This window comes from Ovis aries, chromosome 6 (genome assembly GCF_016772045.2).
Source record: "Ovis aries strain OAR_USU_Benz2616 breed Rambouillet chromosome 6, ARS-UI_Ramb_v3.0, whole genome shotgun sequence".
Classification (NCBI taxonomy): Eukaryota; Metazoa; Chordata; class Mammalia; order Artiodactyla; family Bovidae; genus Ovis; species Ovis aries.
In genome coordinates, this window is record NC_056059.1 from 66,274,095 (window position 1) to 66,295,983 (window position 21,889).

At 37.8% G+C, this 21,889-nt stretch overlaps 1 protein-coding gene across 1 annotated transcript in view; it reads right to left on the reverse strand.

Moving 5' to 3' along the window:
- The window catches only part of GABRA4 (gamma-aminobutyric acid type A receptor subunit alpha4), a 78,570-nt gene extending 56,947 nt beyond the window's left edge, over nucleotides 1-21,623 (reverse strand). The window contains exons 1-7 of the mRNA XM_015096482.3: nucleotides 21,409-21,623; nucleotides 20,904-21,022; nucleotides 6,286-6,353; nucleotides 5,140-5,360; nucleotides 4,898-4,980; nucleotides 2,415-2,558; nucleotides 827-979 (exon numbers count right to left, since the gene is read on the reverse strand). Coding sequence (XP_014951968.1) covers nucleotides 827-979; nucleotides 2,415-2,558; nucleotides 4,898-4,980; nucleotides 5,140-5,360; nucleotides 6,286-6,353; nucleotides 20,904-21,022; nucleotides 21,409-21,494 — 874 coding nt within the window. The 5' untranslated portion in view covers nucleotides 21,495-21,623. The remainder of the gene's footprint in view (nucleotides 1-826; nucleotides 980-2,414; nucleotides 2,559-4,897; nucleotides 4,981-5,139; nucleotides 5,361-6,285; nucleotides 6,354-20,903; nucleotides 21,023-21,408) is intronic.
- Between the last annotated feature and the right edge of the window lie 266 nt (nucleotides 21,624-21,889).

Below are 21,889 nucleotides of genomic sequence, written 5' to 3' on the forward strand. Positions count from 1 at the left end.
GCAATGGGAAGTTGGCATCTCTCATGGGGACTATACCTCCATTCCAGAGCAATTCTGATCATTTTCTTTTTTGTCCTACAACTGAATGCCTTTTCCACTCACAATCAATAGAAAAAGAATAGAGAGATATTAAATTAAATATCATTATAACTAATTGTAATATTGTACAATCAGCCAAAAGCATGGCTGATATGCAAAGGCTTATTAACAAAAAAAAATTAAAACTCAAGTGTTCTGGATTTGATACAATGATGAATGATATATAGGAAGCTAGTATATAAACAAAAAGAAAAAATGTGGCATATTCAGAAAATACTGTGTAGATAGACTACAACGAGTTAACAAACTAAGCATATAATACTTTCAATTCAATGCATTTGAACCTTTTGTTCCTCTTCATTAAAAGGCAAATATTTCTAAGGCTTTCATATTCATTCATCCATGACTTTTATTTTAAGCTCCCAGTGCATTTCATTTTAACACCTAGACATGATTTTAATTCAATTACACAGCATTAAACTAGGCACCCAAGAATATCACCCACAGTGAAATTGTATCCAGATTTACACTTGGTCTTCACCTGCCAGTTCACAATAAAGGAAATCTGATGGGGACCCAAAGGAAGGAATGGAATGCACTTATCCTCTCAAGCTTTATTACTTTGTATTAGCTGATGAAAATGAAATCTTATGTGATTCTTTACTTAGCACAGCCAGATATATTACTGTTTAATATTTTCTCAGAGATAATATCTAAAGGCTAGTCCCATGAATCACAATCAAAATGTAATATGGACAAAAATAACCAAGAAATGAATTATAATTACCAAATACAGTCCTAGCTGGAACTGATTCCTTATTTATCCAGAATGAAACTTGAGAAAGAATTACTGTCATAATACATGGGATGTATGTTTGAATCATAAAATAACCCATCTTCCGTCTGAGGTGAAAGTAAACCGTCATAACAATATATTCACCTGTGAACGAAGCATGAGGAAAATGGTTATATTAATGTTCTGTGAGCAAATATTCAATGGTTTTATAATCATATTTCAAACTAACAAACCGTATTCTAGGCAAAGAAAGTATTTGCTCTGCATGACAGTACAAGCATTGAGAAATATGAAGTTCCCAACAAGGGGAAAACAATACTGAGCATCATTACATAGAAAAACATTTCTGTTGTTATATCGTGATTAAGCAATTTAGTAAGTTGGGCTATAATTTTATAAAAATTCTTACAGTGCTTTCTATTTTAAAGATCTAACACTGCAAAAGCAATTAGACTTCATTTTCAACATTTTTAAGAGCAGAATTTAGAGTTAATTTTATGGAAAATCACTAGGAAAAAAACATGAAAATACACACACCTGTATGAAAATATAAAGCCACATTTTAGAAAGAATTGTAATACACAGCTATACATTGTATATACATATACACTTAGAGAAAGGTTCCTTACTGTTTTAGTTTCAGGAAAAAATTTTCTTTCTAAATGTGATATATGTGAAAATAAATAAAATATAGACCCATCCATAACATCCCTGAGTTCAGGTATGTTTTATTAGCATTTAGACAAAAACCTAAAAAAGATAGTAAGTAAATATATCATAAGATTTCTTGTAGCTCTTGATAAAATTTTTAATATTACATCTGAAAGTAACATGTTAAGAAAGTAACTCAGGAAGCAGTAGCCTTATCCTCAGACTGAAGACTCAAATCTTCCCAAAACTTGTTTTTAATACCACTTACAGGCTGGAAAATAAATGTTTTCAAAAAATATTTTTCCTGGTGATACACATACATAAGGAATAGTTTAAGAACAAGCAATAATCAGCTATTTTTCTCCCACTGAATATGACAAAAACTAAGTCCTATGATTCTTTCCATTCACATCCCCAAAACAAATACAGACTAAGAATCCTCAATAATAATCATCCATCTACTCACATGATAGCTTTAATATATGCCTTTATAATATTTTATAATTAAATTTTATATTTTGCCTTTACTTTTGAAAAAAGGATAAAGTAAGTAGCACCACAAAAATTGTTTTTTTTCTGGATGAAAAAAAATAGATTTGGGGAAAGTACTAAAACACAGAAAATTCAGTGTTCAAAAAATCAATGATCAGATTTCCTACCTGAGAATTCTGTTGAAAATAGTTTTGATATATTTGATCATTGACTTTTTTTCTGAAAAAGAAAACCAGCTCATTTCTTGCATCTCACCAACTCAGAATTTATTTTAAACTAAAACAAGATTTAAACATAAAGAAAGAGAATTCTCAGCTGTGAGCTATGCATCAACTCTATTTCTGGAAACTTTTATCTGGACCCTGAAAACACAAGATATTTCAATGAAGAAACTAGTACCAAGTTGCACATTGGTTTAAATTACTGAATGTCTCACCCGTGATGGATTTGATAGTTTCACTTGATACGGTTTGCCCAATCAAGTCATACTGAACTAAGCTGGAAGACTCCTTTGGAACTTCTACTGATTTCTCAGGACCTTTCGTCCAGGTATAAATCATCTCACTCTTCGGATAGGCATCTGGAGGACAGCAGAGAAGGTGGTTAGAGTCAGGGCTCCTTTTCCATCTGTACTGACAGTCAGTGATTAAGAATATTACACATGTTCAAGAAAGATGGAATAAATGAAAACAAGAATCATTATGATTTATTCAAACATGTTTAAGATTGAGAAAACTGTAGAGATTAAATAAGCAGTCTTGCAACTGGGCATATTTCTCATTTTTATGCCAAAGGTTTACAGGACAAGAGACTAAAACTAAGGCAACTAAAATGAGATCTATGCATCAGTGCCCTTGGATATGTTTCCATACTAATAGGATAAACAGGTGAAAAGCAGAATATCCCCCACCCAAAGTACTATCCAACTGCTATTCCTTTCCCTTCTAGCTCACTTCTAATACTTGACTATTACGGACATCTTCCTTCCTCATGCAGCTCTCTCAATTAGAAACATACCAGATGCTGCCTATAACAATACAACAACAAAAACAAAAAGCAAATCCTACTTTGGAAGTGCTCTCCATGGGTCACCTATTCCAGACTCTGCCTCTGGGCAATACCCATGCTGTTCAGGAACCATTCTGCGGGTAACAACTGGCTATGCAGTTTGTAAAGCTCTCCAGGGAATGTACTTACACAACCAATTCCTCTACCTTTAAACTCTCACAATCAGAACATTTCCCCTTCCATCTTCAGCAAATCCCTCCCGGCGGCAATTCAAGCCCATTTTCTATTGTTTGGTGTTCAGTGCACATGGAGACCAGCTGCTTGCTTACCAGCCTACCCAGAACAGATAGCTTGGCTCACACACAAATGAGTTCAAAAGAACCAAGATGAATTGTGTGCTGCCCTCTGCAAAGATTCCTAAAATGGCTAGAGCACAGTAGGCCTTCAGTGAAAATGTTTAATTCTGCAAACGGGTTAGTACCTAGGAAGACTATCTCTACAAAGGACTTTGCAAAACAAGCTATAAGGCTTGTGTTGTCATTTAGTGGTGTGCAATCAGGTCTCAAGGTTTATCTTCTGAAGTATATTCATGAATAAATCATACATTTAAAGCCTCAGAATGCTAAGACCCTGTCCCTGATGTTTTAAGTCAGGTATCCTTTCTGTCCGTGTATTTTTCTGTTTTTATCTTTTCTCATCAAATCACTGGTTGGAGAGCAAAGGACTCACTCTAGTTTCAAGTTAACCCGACTTGAATATTGTGATTACTGAGGGTTATAAAAAGAATGGTGACTGCCAAGACTCATTAAGTTAAGCAATAAGCAATAATAACAGCAGGCAACAGTTTCACAATCATTGTGACTGAGAATCTGAAGCAATAGTAAAAGTCAGCATCTATTTTTGGTAGATTCTGATTGAGTCAAATATTTGAGGCAGACGTGAGAAGAGGCAAGCACATTTTGCTGACATCTCTGAGAGGGGAGCTTGGGTAAAAGAGATTCCTTATTCTGTTCCTACCCATTCGTTTCATCCTTTTGCCTTCACCACCACAAAATATCCCAAATCCACGTGTCTTACACCTCCTCTGATACTATAATCTATAGTCTATGTCACCACCATCCATCTATTAAGACACAGCCTCCAGCTCTTCTGTGTTTCTACAATCCATTTTCCCTAGAATGAACAGAAAGCGTGATCTTACTGGGGCCAGAATTGAAAACTATTTGTACTATCATAATTTAAATTTCACTCAAGATAGCTCTAATCTAGGTAAAGTCCTTTCTCAACCACCCTTAATAAAACCTTCCAAAGGCATCCAATAGCACTTAGAACAATATCCAAACTAATTAGTGTAGTCCATAAGGTACTATACTATCTTGTTCTGCCTACATATAGACCATCCCTCCTAATCTGTGTTGGTCATGCTTCAGCCATTTTTATACTAATAGTGCTGCTTATGTTATTCTAACCCATGTCATGTCAGGAAGCCCTGAACCTTCTTTTTCTTTTATCAAGTCTGCCATTAAGGTTTCTGCTTGTAACAGAAGCTGTTCAATTTTAAAAATGAAAAAAATCATTTACTCTTTCTCTGATACACTACCGACACAAGGAGTTCAGTGGTCCCTAAATTTCACCACTGATCACCAACCTAGTAACTGTGACTCAATCTACCTAGGCTATCTAGGTAGCAAATAGAAATAATGTTTGCTTCTGGTGAGGGAAAAGGGGTTGTTTTTACCTCTTAATTTAAATATATTAGGTAATAAACTGTCTCTTAAAAGTCAAACCTTGGACAAATCATTGTCATGGACAGTGATTTAAATGGTAGACTATGGAAAATCATGAACATACAAAAACATCAGCTTGCATAAGGTAATCATAAATCCTAACCACAATCTGATTGTAACTTACAACTCCCAAATTTCAAAGGGCAGGCATGGCCATCCATGGGAAAGTCCACCAATCTCATGGGACATTCTGCACTTATGGTGAGTCTATGATCAAAAAAAGGCAATTAAATAAAATCAAAACTTAAAAAAATTTTTCATAGATTCCTCAGTGAGGAAGAAGGAAGAAAGAAAGGAAAAAAGAAAGACAGGAAGGAAGGAAGGGAAGAAAGAAAAAGCAGTTTAAAAAATTTAAAAAATGACTACCTCATTGTGTATAAAATTGTGCCATTTCTCATAATTCTAAAAAGTTTATTTGGAGCTGTCATATTATGTGAGACAGATTTCTTTCCATTCCTGAAGAAAGTATCAGGAGTCCATACTTTTGTTACCATCATATTGTTCAATCTCAAAATTTCAATCGGGCCATCATATTTTAGTCTTTTGTCAATCCATGTCTGTCTGAAGAACACATCCATTGTGTATTCCTAGGGAAGTTAGTTTGTGACATATTCAATCACAGATGATTACACATAAATATGCAGAAAAATGCATTAAATTCTAGATTGGCCCTCAGAAAAGACTACCCCAGATAAAAACAAATAGAAGCAATTTTTTTTTTAATCAATGGAGCAAAAGGAGTGTCAGCAATTAAAACATGTTATGTCCATCTGATACGTTAATCTTCTACATTTGTTAGATAAATAAATTATCATACATGTTAATCATTTAAGAAAAATTACTCTAATTTAATAAAACTGCCAGCCACCAGTAATTACAGTTGTACTTTGTTTTAAATCAAGTGACAAAATTAGTTAACATGTAACAAATAACATTGCATAATTAATCATAAAATTGTAGGCATCTCTTTAAGACAAAGTATAGTATGTAAAGTATGTAAAAGAGAAATCTTATATTCACAGAATTTATTAACGTTCACCTAGGGTCATTTCTTTGACCTGAAAACTGAAAATATTTAATATTAGAAAGCAAAACTGAATTTATCCTGACCAGGGCTTGATGTTCTATGGAAGTGGGAGGAGGGGTGGTGAGCAAGTGGGCCAACAAGGAATTCTAAATGCAATTAGGACTATAAGATAGTTTCATACCAAAACTAATTACACTCTCTAATTTTCTCCTCCGCAATAATTTTCTAAGGGAAAAAATATTACATACAACATTGTATTGTGGGGACAGAACGTTCTTTTCTTTGTTGAGAATGACTCCAAACCAGAAAAAAATCTCAAATATTACAGCTGAAATGCAAATTAAATGTCTCACATTTTAAAACTTTTTAGGCTGTTCTTTCACTTTCTAGCTCTGTAATCTATTATAAGATAAATGTTAATTGCCCTCTTTTCTGCATATTTTCTCCAAACCTCAAAAAGTACATTTAATTTTCCAAATACCTACCATTTCAACATCAGAAACAGGTCCAAAGCTAGTGACATATATGTCAGTTTTCACTTCTGTAACGGGACCTAGTAGGCATGAATTAAACAAGTGTGAAAGGATAATTACCAATCCTACAGGTAAGGAGGATTTGATTATTAAAAAGTAAAGACAGATAAATCATGTTTTTACAAGCATCTTATGTTTTCAGTAAGATTATGTATCTCTCCAAAAAAAATGTAGACAAAAGAACAACAAAACTAGAAAGCAATATTTACTTACAGGACAAAAAGAAACCCCAATTACTTACTGCGATTCTTCGTTCTTCAAAGATACATCACCCCTGGGCACTGTTACAACAGGCAGTGCAGGGAACAAAAGCTTTTAGCCTTTGTGATTTTTTTTATAGCCCATCATCTGATTGGCTTTTAGTAAAGAAGTGAGCTGTTAAAAAGAGGGAACTTAACCACAAGAGTGAGGTAGAGAAAAACCATAATGGCTATAAGGAACGCATTTTCAGTGAGTTGAGGATATTGGTAAATAAACACAAAAATGATTGAGGTGACTTTTAACAATAGGAAGATCATCCACTGGTAATTAGGATCAAAAACAAGCTCTCCTAAAAGTCAAACCCATGTATGTTCTGGCTTCTACTTGTTCTGTGATCTTGGGCATGTTACTTAACTCCTCAATGACAGCAACCTTACCTATCAGACAAGACTATTGATGGGAATCAGAGGAAATTTCTCCTATGAAACCCTGAACACAGTTACAGTTTCATGAAAGTATTTATCAAGTATTAGCTTTTCTTTGCTATTGAGATTCTTTCCTACATCTAAATAAGACTGTTTCAGGAACAAGTGTATGGGTGTGTTTGGCAGAAGCAAAATATGGGAGCATCATGACAATAGGGTTGACACAGATTATAGACAGAGGAAACTGCTGCAATCCAGGTTTAGCATGTTGCTTAAAATGAGAAATTCCGGAGCTCAGATTCAGCTCTAATAGTTTCTAATTGTATGATCTTGGTCAAGTCATATATCATCAGATACAGAGGGGGTTTTAATGGGTATTAGCTGAAATAATACATGTAAATCACTTGTTCCAGTCTCCAGAACATAACATGCTCAATAATGATAGTAATTATTATTGTACATAGTAGCAATGTTAATTACTAATAAAAATTTTAAATTGCTGCACTCTTGAACATCATTTCTTATATGATAGTTTATAACACTGGATGGCCAGGGGCTACCTATTCCATACTGGAAAGAACAACATCTGTTATCAAGATGGACTGTTTCTCTTGAATACTGGGTAGGCAATTGGATTTATGCCAAAAAGGACACAGAGCAATTGGAAAAGCTTTATGTTCTAGGTCTAAAGTTATCTTCATGAAACAAGTGAGAGTATTTCTCCCTCTACATGGTGAAAACTGAACCACAGAAAGAAAAGTAGTCTGAAGGAGAAAGAAAATTCTTTCTTGAATAAGTATCCTAAGAAAAATATATCTTTTGGAAGTACAGTGAGAGAAAACGTATAAATCACACTGATCTGCCACGAGTTTTCATTTTGTAAAAATAACATTTTCTAAAATGTTTAAAATTTTTTTCATTTTTTAAAAAGTAACCAAAAAAACAGAATAAGTGTGAGAAGTTGACTGAGAAATTGAAAACAGCAACAACAAAAATATGATAGTAATAAGCTTATGAAAGCCAAAGTGCTTCAGGAATAGACAGGTAATCCAGGAAGCAAAGAATGTGTGTCAAACCCTAGTAGATGGAGATTTCATTCAAAAAAACTCAAAAGTGAGAGAAATCACTCCGCTAGTTTCTTAAGGACAATTGCTAAAGTGTTAAAAACATTACTTCAGTGCAAGTCAAGACAAAGAGTAAGTTACCCAGAACAATTAAGGCTGAGTAGATCTTGACAATGAGACTGTTCGATGAGAATCTTGAGAAATTCAGTTACTTTGAAGATTGATTTAGGAAACTGGTTCTCAAACTTGAACTGGATCAGAACCACCCAGAAGGTTTATTAAAGCACACATGGCTGGAGCCTACCTCAGACTTGCTGTAAAGTAGGTCTAAAGTAGGGCTTGAAAATTTACATTTCTAACAAGTTCCTAGGTGACGCTATTCACTTTAGTTCGCAGAAAATGTTTATCTGTTTCCTAGAACAGTATTTATTTAGCTAACTATGTCCTGCAAAACATTAATACTATAGGTGTTCTATTGACATGCAGGAAAGGTAGGAAAGGGAGGGATTAAGCCAATAATATTTTTCCTTATACATTTATTTTAAGGTGAGTGGGTTTATGCTAATTCTTAAAGTTATAATGGTTCCATGATAATGAATCTTTTCAAATTCTGACATAACATTGTTACTTTTTCAATGATTCTTGAAAAATGCTTCATGTTCAGAATTACAACCTTGATTATTTGACATTATTGAGTATTTACTTTACACGATAGGAAAGGTCTTTGAGATTGAATGAGAGCCTAAAAATATATAACTGGTAAAAAATTGCATTTGGACACCCATTCATTCAACATTTATTGAGTGAGCACCTGACGTACCCCATTCCAAGCTAGGCTCTGGTGTTACAGTGGTAAATCAGAAGTTTCCTGCCTCGGGTACTTAACACGCTATTGGGGGAGTCAAAGAATAAATAATAAGGAAATGAATTAAATGAAAGAATTCTATCATTCATAAGAGAAACAAAACAGGCTGGTAATAGTCTGGGAAAGCCACTGTAGATTTTTTAGCCACTTTTCAATGCAGTGACTTATTTTTAATTTCTAAATTCTATTTTTCTATTAAGGTATAGTTGATTTCCTGTACAGTGGGCTTCCCTGGTGGCCCAGATGGTAAAGAATCCACCTGCAATGCAGGAGACCTGAGTTCGATCCATGTTGGGAGGATCCCCTGGAGGAGGACATGGCAACCCACTCCAGTATTCTTCCCTCGAGAATCTCCATGGACAGAGGAGTCGCAAAGAGTCAGACATGACTGAGCGACTAAGCACACAGCACATAGCTGATTTACAATGTCGTCCCAATCTCCAAAGCAGTAACTTTCAAACAGAGCTGAAGAATGATCCCAAGACACTGGAAAAACTGAGAAAATGCATTTCAGGTAAGAGAACTTCAAGGGGAAAAACTCGGACAGAACACCTCCTTCGCTATCCATATTCTGAAAGTGGTATCTTTTAAGCAACTTATTTATATGTTAAGTTCACTGTCTTAAACTTGTAGAAATCCCAGGGAAAGAGATTGTTATGAGCTGAATTATATTCTCTTAAAATCATATGTTGAGCATCTAGAACTTCAGAATGTGATTATATTTTGAGATAGGGTCTTTACAAGGGGAATAAACTTAAAATGAGGTCATTAGGCTGGGCCTGAATTTAATATGACTGGTGTCCTTGTAAGAAGAGGAAGTAGAACACAGAACCACACAGAAGAAAAACTATGTGAAGATACAAAGAGAAGACAGCCATGTACAAGCCAAGGGGAAAGAGCTTAGAAGGAATCAACCTGCTGATACATTGATCTTGGGTTTCTAGCTTCTGGAATTGTGAAAAAAAATGAATTTGCTGTTATTGAAGCCACTCTGTCCATGGCACTCTGTTATGGCAGCCGGAGCAAATGAATACAGAGGTTAATCATTTGTCCTGGTTTTTTCCCCCAAGATTTTTCCCTCTGATAGGCAGTCCAGTTCTGCCTCTGTTTACAGGCTATAGTAAGAAGTTTGATTTGTATTCCTTAATCACTGAGAGACCACTGAAAAGTTTGATGTAAGGAAAATACATGCTCTGAATCACTCTGGCATTTGTATGGACACTGAATTATAGGGAAGCAAGAGCAGAAGGTTTCCCTGGTGGCTCAGGCAGTAAAGAATCTACCTTCAATGCAGGAGACCCATGTTCAATCCTTGGGTTGGGAAGATCCCCCTAGAGAAGGGAATGGCAACCCACTCTAATAACCTTGTCGGGGAAATTCATGGATAAAGGAGCCTGGAGGGCTGCAGTCCATGGGATTACAAGGAGTTGGACATACCTGAGCGACTAACATACACACACACAACCAGCTGAAGAAATCTCTTCTAAGAGGCTGCTGTACTAAGTCAGGTGACAGATGACAGTGTCCTGGACAAGGGATGTGGCAGCAGGGATGGAGACTGGCAGTGGGGATGGAGAGTGGATGAATCAAGGGGCATGTATGTGTGGAACGGCTCCCAAGCAATGGGGCTGTTCCCAAAGAACAATAAGCAAACATACTAGTATTTATTTAAGGCCTACTATGTGCCAGTGGGCTACCCTGGTGGCTCAATGGTAAAGAATCCACCTGCAATCCAAGAGATGCAAGAGATACAGGTTTGATCCCCAGGTCGGGAATACCCCTGGAAGAAGGCATGGCAACCCACTCCAGATTTGTTACCTGGAGAATCCCATGGACAGAGGAGCCTAATGGGCTATAGTTCATGAGGTCACAAAGAGTCGGACACAAATGAGCGACTAAGCAGGCATGCCTGCATGTGCCAAGCAGGGTACTAAATTCTTCCCATATGCTCTTTCATTCAATCTTCATAATATTCTCCAGGAATGATATTTTAAGAGAATTTTATGGATATGGAAACTGAGCTCACAGAGGTTAAATGTTATATTCCAGAGCCAGAATTATAACCTCCCTGTGTTGATCTACTAGACGTATTCTAGATTTACTATGTTAATGATGTCATTAAATAGTAAATCCACCATTAATAACATACATATAATTTTCTATCTAGTACATAACATGCCTATTCTTCTTGTTTTGTTTTCATGAGTAGTTTCTAAACTATATTCCTGCGGCTCTTTGTATGCATTTGCTCTTCTTATTACAGCCTGAGTCTTTTCTCTCCTTAACAGCAAAGGTGAATCTTACTTCTCTTGGAAATCCCAAACAAGCACAGTGTTTTTCACATACTAGGTGGTGAATAACTGTGTTTGATTGTGTTCCCAGTTATCACCCTAGTAGTGGCTTTAAAATCTCCCCAAAGGAAAACAATTTTGGGATTCATTTGTTACATTAGCTAAGCTAAAAATATTTCCTGATTAAAGTAGAATTCATGTTTTATTTATATTTGTATCCTCTTCCTGAACAAATTTTAGGCCTTAAATGTAATAGATTTTCAATAAATCGGTTCTCAATAAACAACGGTCGCTATGCAATTAAAAATAATTCTTAGAGACGCTTCCTCTAACACTGCAGTTTAGGATGTTCAAATCAACTTTCCTAAGAGTATAATTACATAGAAACCAGATAATTTTGATCTTGGAAGGACTTCTCATAATTTTATATGCATTTGTGTAACATAAAGGAATCTTTTATTTTAAAATCTTACTTCCTTGATAATAAGGAAATAGTTTTTAATTCCCCCAACACAGTGGACATTTCCTAGGACAAAGGGATCTTCAACAGTTTTGAAAGGAACCAAGACCACCAGGATCAAATTCATAGGAATACTCCCATCTTACTAATGAATCTAACTTGCTTGGAAAGTGAGAAAGCAATTAACAAGGTCTTAGACAATTTCCCACTCTTTACTATAGCTTTAGAGACCTGGACAAAAATATCACTTTTTAATTTGTTCTCTAGTAAAAGTGTCCAACTTGCTGTCACACCCAGGAAAAAACACTTAAGCTGTTTTGTAGATACTGAAAAGAGTCAACTCCTGTTTTCCATATTGCCTTCTGAGCTATGCACTTGAAAGTTTTCTGGGTTTTCAGTCACCTAAATCCGTGCACACAGCTACATCTCATAAAACACTATTAATGTCTCCCCAAAACAAGAGACTTAAAATATTTAAGATGTATGATAACAACAATGAATCTTGGTGTAATATGTAAAGAAATCTCTAATTCTCTCTTGTCACCTACAAAATATAGAAAAACTAGCCTTCCTGCATATTAAAGAAGGAACAGATGTCTCTTGATACTGCTGAGAAAGCAAACAAGTATAGAGCTTTACTTAGATAACATTAAAGATTAGTGCCTCATTTATGCTGTGAATCTTCTATGAATCCAGCTCTACTTTTTAAATATTAAAGCCATCAAATAAACAAATAAGAACAGTACCTAAACAACAAAAAATATGAGCAAAAGATGAAAATGCTATTCATAGAAGGAAAATTCTTGTGAGCAATAAAATTTTGAAAAGATGTTCAATCAGAGTAGAAATCAGAAAAATACAAGTCATTTCACATTAAAATACCATTTCTTTTCTAAAGTGTTGAAAGGTTTGTGGATCCTGAATCTCATATTCACTGTAAATGGGTTTGAATTTGTAAAACCACCACAGAAAACAGTTTGGCATTATCTCATCAAATTGAACTCCCACTTACACTAAGATCCAGAAAAATCCACTCTTGGATATATATGCAAAAGCAACTCTTGCACATTTACAGCAGGGAATTTGGGCCAGAATATTCACAGAAACACAATCTTGGAAACAAGCAAAATGCCTACTGCCAACAGAGCAGCAGATGAATCAGCTAGTTCCTAAGCAATGGGAATATCACACAGCAGTTAAAATGAATGATCTATAGCAAGACACGATAGTAAGAATAGATTTTAGAAATACACAAGTGAAAAAGCATCAAAAGATAATAGCATGTTCAAAACAAATGAAAAATTTTAAATTTCAATGTCTTTATTAAAAGAGTAAATTTGAGCTAAAACAATATTCAAATAAAGCTATGCAATAACTTAAAAAGGTCTCGGAATCATGGTTATTTTGGGTGGGTAAATCAGGCAAATAGGATGAGGGAGACCATATAGCAGAGTAAGTTATCAAGGTTGTGCTGTTTAATTGTTTAAGTGGGTGTTTACTTTATTAGAGCAAATGAATGAATAGATGGATAGATATAAAGAAGGCTATCTGTGGTCCCATAATGGAAATGTGTCATGAACCAAGGATTATTAATCCAGAATCTAATTATGTGTAGCAGAAGCTTTTTATAACAAATACATAAAAAGGCCTAGACAATAAAGCAGCTATTTGCTTAATGATATACAAAATGCAAGTTGATGCAATTTTTCATCTAAGGGAAAACGAACATCTCAGTGAAATATCATCTAAATGTCCACCAAGTAATAACCAGATTTTTAGTGCCTATCTTAGGAAACAAAAAAATACATTTTGCATATTCTTGTCCTAAGGAAGCTATGCATATATTAGCACCAGTACATCTTTTTTGTTAAATCAAGAGCATAAGAAAGTAAGTTTGTGATTTGGATTCTACAGTCTCTTGCTGTCTCAAGGGCATCTTTCTTTCAGTTATCCCTTCCTTCCACTCTAATATTAAATTATTCTCTCCTTGTCTGTTTCCAGTGGTACACAAACAGCTTATGGTATTTCTAATTCTTTGGAAAAGATAACCTTCCCTCTTCCTCTTCTCTTTCATATGCAAACTTTGAGGGGAAAAGAAGGCTATGCTGACTGCCTGGAATTTTCTTTTTATTCACTCCATCATCTATTACAATCTAGTTTTCATGTTTAGGATCCACTAAAATTCTTTTTGTCAGTACCGTCAGTTTTTTTTTTTCCCTATCTACAGCATCGTTCCCTCAAAGTTTTAAAATAACCTCATTTCTCTCATTTTTAAAAAAAGATCTCTTGATGCTACTTCTCCCGTTTACCAGCTCATTTCTCTGCTCCCCTGTACAGATGCCCAGAAAGAAACTCCTCTCATTCTTTCCAGAACACATGCAATCAGACCTTCACCTTCATCACGTCACTGAAGCTGCCTTTGTCAAAATCACTGGAGATGTAGATATTGCTAAATCTAGCGGTCCACTTGATGTTCCTATATTTCTTTATCTGTCAGAAGCATTAGACATAATTGATCAATCTTGCCTCCACTTTGAAATACCTTTTTTTTTTTTTTTCCTGTACATCCTATCTAAATACTCTTTTGGATATTTTCTTTCGACCTCAAAGGCCATTCTTTTTCAGTCTTCCTGAAACAGAAATTCTTCCTCCTCTTCCCCTACCTCTTAACACTGGGGATTTTTGGAGCTCAATATTTGTACTTCTTCTCTATTGCCATTAATTCCTTGGTATCCCTGCATTCCAAGACCATCTTCATTTTGCATCCAATGAGCAGCTCAAATGTAACATGTCCACATGCAAACTGTTCAGCTACATCCCCAAGCTGCTTCAGCCAGTTTTGGCAGCTCCATTTTTCTAGCTGTTCAAGTCTAAGATCTGTTGAGTCAGATCTGATGTCTCCCTTCTTTTTTCACATCTCATAGTCTAGGTGTCACCAGTAGACCAGAACTTTGAAAAATAGCCAAAAGCCAACCATTTCTTACAATTTTACAGGCTTCTCTGCCACCAACGTGGTCAAAATGGCCATCAGTTTTTGCCTACTTGGTCATAAAAACATTTCTGCCCTTGACCCTGACTTACTCTTCTCAATCCAGCAACCAAGGTGAGAATTTGAAAATTAGCCAGTTCAGGTCTCACCCCTAGTGGAATCCTTCCAATTACTTATGATATGATTCAGAGTAAAAGCAAAGCTCTCACCAGTCTGTGAAGCTTTATAAACCTCATCCTTGTATCACACTGACCCCTTCTTACTTCTCAGCCATGTCGTCTTCATGCAGTGACATTTCCGTTCTCAGCAAGTCTGCATCCGTAGTTCCTTCTCACCAGAAGACTGGATCTAAAGACAACTTAGGCTCTTTTCTCCTTAGGAGCATAGTTCAAATATCCACACATGATCTCCAAATTTCACCCTTCTCCCCTTACTGTTCCTCCTCCAATCCTCTCCAATTTAAATAACACTATTCCCTGTCCATTTTCTCAAAATAAAAAATCCAGGACTCATTTCTTATTTCTCCCTCTCCTTTACCACCAATATAGGAATCCATCACCAATTTTTTGTTGAATTATACCTCCAAAATATATCTCACCTTTATCTATTTATATTCATCTTTGTTGCATCCACCATCTTATTCCAAGCCATCATTAACTAAAAGGAGACAACCAGGGAATAAAAGGTCTTTTTTTTTTTCCCCCATTGGTCTCCTTGCTTCTAATATTGTCCCAACTTCGTATCTAGGCTTTTCTTTTTATTATGCAGCAGCCAGAGATATCATATTACAATCTAAGTCATACCATGTCACTCCCTCTACCTAAAAAACTCCAATAGCATCCAGGTTCATAAAAGAAAATTCCTTTATGAAAGACTTTGCATAATCTGACCTCCTCTAACAACACTAAGCTAGGCCTCTGAGATTCTTCCTCTTGCTTTCTGACTCCAGGCACACTGGACACCCGTCACTGTCTGAATCTCATTAATTTATTATCTAACTTAGAAGCTTTGCATTTGTTTTTTGGGTTCTTTTTTTTTCTGCCTGAGACAAATTTTACTTACTCTTCCCATGTCTGTCACCTTTAAGTTCTCAGCTTAAACATCTACCTTATCCACCATATCTGAAATAGATCTCTCACCCAATTTATTCTTTATCTTAGCATTTGGATTGTTCCATAGCACTATCTTTAATTATTTGTTTCCCTGTTATTTTTATCTCTCTACACTGTTTAGCCTGTGTCTGATTCAGAATTATATCTTTACAACTTTACATCGTTCTTAGCATGTAACAATTTCTCACTATCTATTGATTTAACCAATGAATGAAAGTGACAAGTTTGAAGAGAATGAAGTTTTATTTTTCTGTTGCCCTGTGGACTTCAAATGTTCATTTATAGAGTTTAAAATATATATTCTCTGTCAACATTCAGTTAATAAAGCTGGCTGCTGCTGCTGCTAAGTCGCTTCAGTCGTGTCTGACTCTGTGCAACCCCAGAGATGGCAGCCCACCAGGCTCCCCTGTCCCTGGGATTCTCCAGGCAAGAACACTGGAGTGGGTTGCCATTTCCTTCTCCAATGCATGAAAGTGAAAAGAGAAAGTGAAGTCACTCAGTTGTGTCCGACTCTGAGTGACACCATGGACTGCAACCTACCAGGCTACTCCGTCCATGGGATTTTCCAGGCAAGAGTATTGGAGTGGGTTGCCATTGCCTTCTCCAATAAAGCTGGCATGATATATCAATTTAATGTTTAGCTTGAGATATGGGGTTGCAAAGAGTCAGACATGACTTAGAGACTGACCAACAATAGATCACTAAAACATTTCAAGGATATTGCATTTCTATGGGAAAATTATTCCAAATTTACCTAGTGTATATCAATCCTAAAGGATATCAATCCTGAATATTGATTGGAAGGACTGATGCTGAAGCTGAAGCTCCAATACTTTGGCCACCTGAAGTAAAGAGCCGACTCATTAGAAAAGATCTTGATGCTGGGGAAGATTGAAGGCAGGAGAAGGGGAAAACAAAGGACAAGATGGTTGGATGGCATCACCAATGGACATGACTTTGAGCAAGCTCCAGGAGATGGTGAAGGACAGGGAACCTTGGAGTGCTTCAGTCCATGGGGTCACAAAGAGTTGGACACGACTGAGTGACTGAACAACAACAATATATTCCCCCAATGTTTGCTTTTCCATTTAAAAATGTTATTAAGTCTTTAAAATAAAAGTTCTCATTTTACTCCTCTGGGGGAAATGGCGTTTTGCTTACTGTAATGACCTACTTAGTAACAAGAAGGTATGTTCATGAAAATTTGACTCTTGGTCAACAGAAGGATGCAATAAATGTCTTAGAAGTGGTTGAAGCAAAAGACAAGCTGCCTGACTAAGATTTTAGAGTCAAGTGTGAGTTCTGATCTTGTCTCGTCAATTAGAAGATGCAGGATTCTTGGCTAATTCATTGCAATTTTCCCAGCCTCCTCTCTAAGAGAAGAAAGAAGCATGCCCTGCTTATCTTTTTGCATTGTTTTGATCATCTTATTAGAAATCGTATGTGAAAATGTTTTCAAAACTGCAGAAAACCCTACTTACATGAAGTCCTACAGTGTTGGCGAACAACCTTGCAAAACCCTAGTGCTCCACTGCCATTTCAGAGAGATTGTGGAAGATGAGCCGAGGCAATTTTCTCTATCTATACATCTCTGGATGATTCCAGGTCATGTGCCTCAGTTATTCCAGATTTTGTGTAGAGATGCACAAAAAGGTTGTATAATCCTTTGATCAATGGAAGTGGATAAGGGCTGGCTTCCTAGGCTATCTCCAGGTGGTTAGTACCTTAGCTATGCATTTTTAAGAAGGTGTATAACAGTAGTGAAGTGGCTAGAAGCCCAGGGGATGGCTCTCTAGCTCCTTTGTGGAATGGTTTACTGTGTGCTGCTTCTAGGCTGGTGCAGGCTCCTTCCAGATGGTAGCAGGCTGGAAGAACTCTGCCTTTTCAGATGTCCCAGTCTAGTTGCCCTCACTCTGCCTCCATCCTTCCCTTCTCACCTTTCCCCTTTCCTCTTCCAACAGAGACAGGGGAGAAGGAATCCTGAAGGGATGAAAAGAAAGAACCATTTCAGTCCCTTTTACTTCCCCATTGCAAGCTGTGCTGCTGAGTTAAAAATATGTAATTTCATTTCCAAGTCTATTTCAACCCTTGCCTGGCCTACTGAGCAATCACAAACCCTCCCATTTCAATTCAGATCTTTGCTTTTAGCTTTATTTTAAAGGGAACACTGCTAAGTTGTATAAACAGATATAAAGTAAACGATCTACAAAGAGCAGATGCAGGATTAAGAGAACCAGGAAGTAAATCTGTATTTATAGCACAATGGTCAAAATCTGAATTATTTTCATTTCATTTCAAAAATGCCAAATTTTCCACAAGATATAAAATGTCAAGGAAGGCATCAAACCTGTGGCATTCAAGAGTTTCTGCTAACAATGAATTTTCTTATTATTTTCTGTGATGTTCATTTATAACATCCTGTAAACAGATTACACATTTTTCTGCAGGTGAGAATTACTGTTCCTCTGTTACATCTGGAATACTACATATTTACAGAGAATGACCCATTCTAAATAATGAATCACATTTACCACAAGTATTTATGAGCAACAACCCACAAAATTGTGCTACATGGTAAATTATTAATAATGAATCAACTACTAACACTTAAAATAATGTGAATTCAACCCCTTCCCATAAAGCTATAAGAGAACCTCCAAGTGGATATAACCTCCATGAATATAACTTGGCAGAGACAAACAAGATGACTAACGCCCCTGAAACATTTTAGCAGCCCTGCAGCTAACCAATCTCCAGCAACGGCTTCTATAGGTGGATTTCATTTATTTTATTGTCTATATACTATCATGGGAGAAGGTAGTTGGTAAAAAAAAATGATGCATCTACAATGGATCCCTTCTTCCTTTTGAACTACAACTTGCACTACAACCAACTGGGCAGACGTGGTTTTAATTTTCCACATTTAATAATAAAATCATACAGTTTCAATAATTTTTTGCTTTAATTTATGTTCAGGGACATCAATTCACTAATGAATATTTAAACTACATGTGATTTGATACTTCTATTATTTTTTTCCTTTACTTAAAATGTCAAGTTTAAAAACTTTATGGGCAGATAAATCCTCTTTTATTGATATAATATAGCCTTAAATGGCATCACATCATCTGAAACCTTCTCCACACAGTTATTTTTGATCTAAAGTGATAATTTCCCAGTCACTTATGAAAGATCATGCATTGACAAATGATTCACTTCTGTAAGGAAGCCTTTTTTTCAGATTTCCATGAAGGCAAATGCAGGGCTAAGCATCCTACCCCTAGAGAAGCAACATGAGAAGAACTGGGAGGATCTTTCATCCTCTCACCCATCTTTATCACTGTCAAAATGCAAAAAAAAAAAAAAAAAATTTAAGTCCCTCAATGGCTCCCAGTAACCTTCTCAACAAAATCCAGGAATAAGGAATAAAGTGGGCTCCTGGTTCCAGAAGACTGGATTCCAGTCTATCATCAACATGCTATGTTAGTCATTCAGTCGTGTTTGACTCTTAAGGAACCCAAGGACTATAGCCTGCCAGGCTCCTCTGTCTATGGAATTCTCCAGGCAAGAATTCTGCAGTGGGTTACCATTCCCTTTCTCCAGAGGATCTTCCCAACCCAGGGATCGAATCTGAGTCTCCTGTGCCCTTTGCATTCAGGCAGATTCTTCACCACCTGAGCCACCAGAGAAGTCTATATGCTCTGTTTCTCAGTATAAATCACTTTCTCTTTCAAACATTCTCCTTTGTTACAAGAGAAGGACAAGACTGGTTAGACTCCTAAAACCCATACAATTCTCTTTTATTTTCAATAATTCTTTGTAGGCTGGGACCAAACACCTCTGGAATAATATCTAATTCTGTTCTTTTTCCCAGGAACATCCTGCTCCCATTTACCTTCTACGCTCCCCATTCTTATCTCCTAAAACCCTCAAAAGGAAGCACAAATGCCTCAGAGCTTCTAATACTATGATATTCATCACAGAGTATCTGATAGCATCCCAATCTTTGTGGGTTTGTCTTTTAAGTACACAACTTGATCTGGGTTCCAATATTGCCCATGCCATTTATTAACTGTGAAGTTGGACCAGTTGGTTATCTTCCCAAGCCTCAAATTCTGCATCTGTAAAACAGAGATGGTAATATCTTTCTCTCGGGGTTGTTGTAAGGTTAAACAGTAAGGTTCCTTCTCCTTTAGGGTAGAGCCTAAGTCTTATTCGACTCATTTCCCAAGAAGTAACTAGATCAGAGTAGTGGAAAGAACAGGAACTTGGTGGTCAGGAGACATGGGCTGAGGCTTTAGGTGAAGACTGTTCTCACTGAACTGGACTGAGAGGGTATTTGAGGTTAAGAATAGTACCTTGAGATTTCTGTGAACCTGGTGCCTAGCACAATGCTTGAGATTCTCATTACATAAGCAAAGGGACTATGAATACGAAAAAAAAGAGCAACGATGCTGTGAATGGATGTGCCTCTATCAGACCCTTTATACATATTTACTTAAGGAAGAAATAAAGCAGAAACATCCCTGACTTCAAAGTCTTAGGAGGGAAGTAAACAGCCCCCTCTCCAAATAAAGTAAAATTTGATCCCAGGGTAGAAAACAATAGGCAAGGACTGGGTTCTCTAGGAGAGCAGACAGCTTTGCGCCCTAGATTCATGTCCTAGGTAGAACAGGGTCGAGGTTTTGGCTGAGGAACTAACACCACGTGGGAGGACAGGGGACTTAGAATCAGCTGTCCAAGTGCAACCTGCTCTGAGCAAAGTGGCCGAGTTGGGAGAAGTCCATTCTCAGGGCGCAGAGCAGTGGGCCAGTCGAGCCCCAGGTTCCCATTTTTGACTCTTTCCCTTCACCCTCCCCCGCCCAGCAGTCAGGTCCCAGGAGGTAATTAGTGTGGGGGAGACGCAAAGCTGCTGAGGGGGCAGGGAGATGGGAAAGTACCGGTGGGGGCGGTCTTCTTGTCAGAGGTCTTGTCAAACGAGGGGAGAGAGAGAGAAGGGAGACCGAGAGGGAAAGGCGGCGGGGGGGCGGAGGGGGAGAAAGAGAGAGACTAACAGATTTTTCATTTTTGCATTCCAGGCATACCTAATGATATTCCCACAGACAGACAGGCAGACGCAGAGACATACACAGGACACACTTGCGCGTTTGAAATCGTTCATACCCCCAAATCCAGGACGCAGCCTGTTGTCATAACCATCGAGTAAACTGTCCAGGATGCGGGTAAAATTTTCTGGGCATAATTTCTCCTCCTTTTGGTTCTGTCCTGGGGATTCGTTTAAACTGCAAACGCACACACACAAACGAAAAATAAAAACAGGCGGAGGGGTTATTTTAAGAAATGATCAACGAACAGGTGGAAACAGGTTTATGTTCTAGGAAAAGAGTCTCTCGCTGCAAACTAAAGGAGTCAGGGCTGAGGGATGAGGGAGAGAGAAATGGCCCGGGGAGGCGCAGCCCGCGCACACGGACCCCAGTATCCACACTCTTATCGGACCCCGCGCCCCTGCTGCTCTTGGCGTTTACGCGGTCAGAGCAAAGCCGGGCTCCGCGCCCCTGACGTTACAGCGGAGACCGGAGGGTCTGGTTCGCCTTGGGAGGGGCAGAGGAGACCCAGAACTGGCCCCTTCTTCATCTTCCCCTAACCCGCAGCACCTCGGGGAACTCACCAAGCCGCCAGGCACAGGAAGTGCAGGAGGGCGAAACTGACCCCGAAGGACATCGCGATCGCGGGTACCTTCTTGGCAGAAACCATCTTTGCAACATGCCATACTTTAAGCCTGTTCAGGTTTCCAGGCTCTCCAGATGCCCTGAGCAGGGTGCGAGGCGAGGGCAGAGGCTCTCCGCGGCGTGCGCACACTCGCGCTCACACTCGCCCGCGCTCAGCCAGCCCCAGCCGCGGTGGGCGCGTGTGTGCACGCGGGCCGGGGAGGCGGATCCTGCCTTTCCTCGCCCCCTCCTTTTCTCGCTGAGCTCTCCAGTGTATGGAGAGCTGTGTATACCGCTCGCACTCTTTCTTGCCCGCACCCCGAAGCGGCCAGAGTTAACACCTGGAGTACTGATACCGAAAGGCTGAACCGAGTTCTTTCCGACGTTTAACTCCTGGGCTTGAGACAGGGGCTGCAGCCTCTTCTCGAGCTCTGGAGCCCC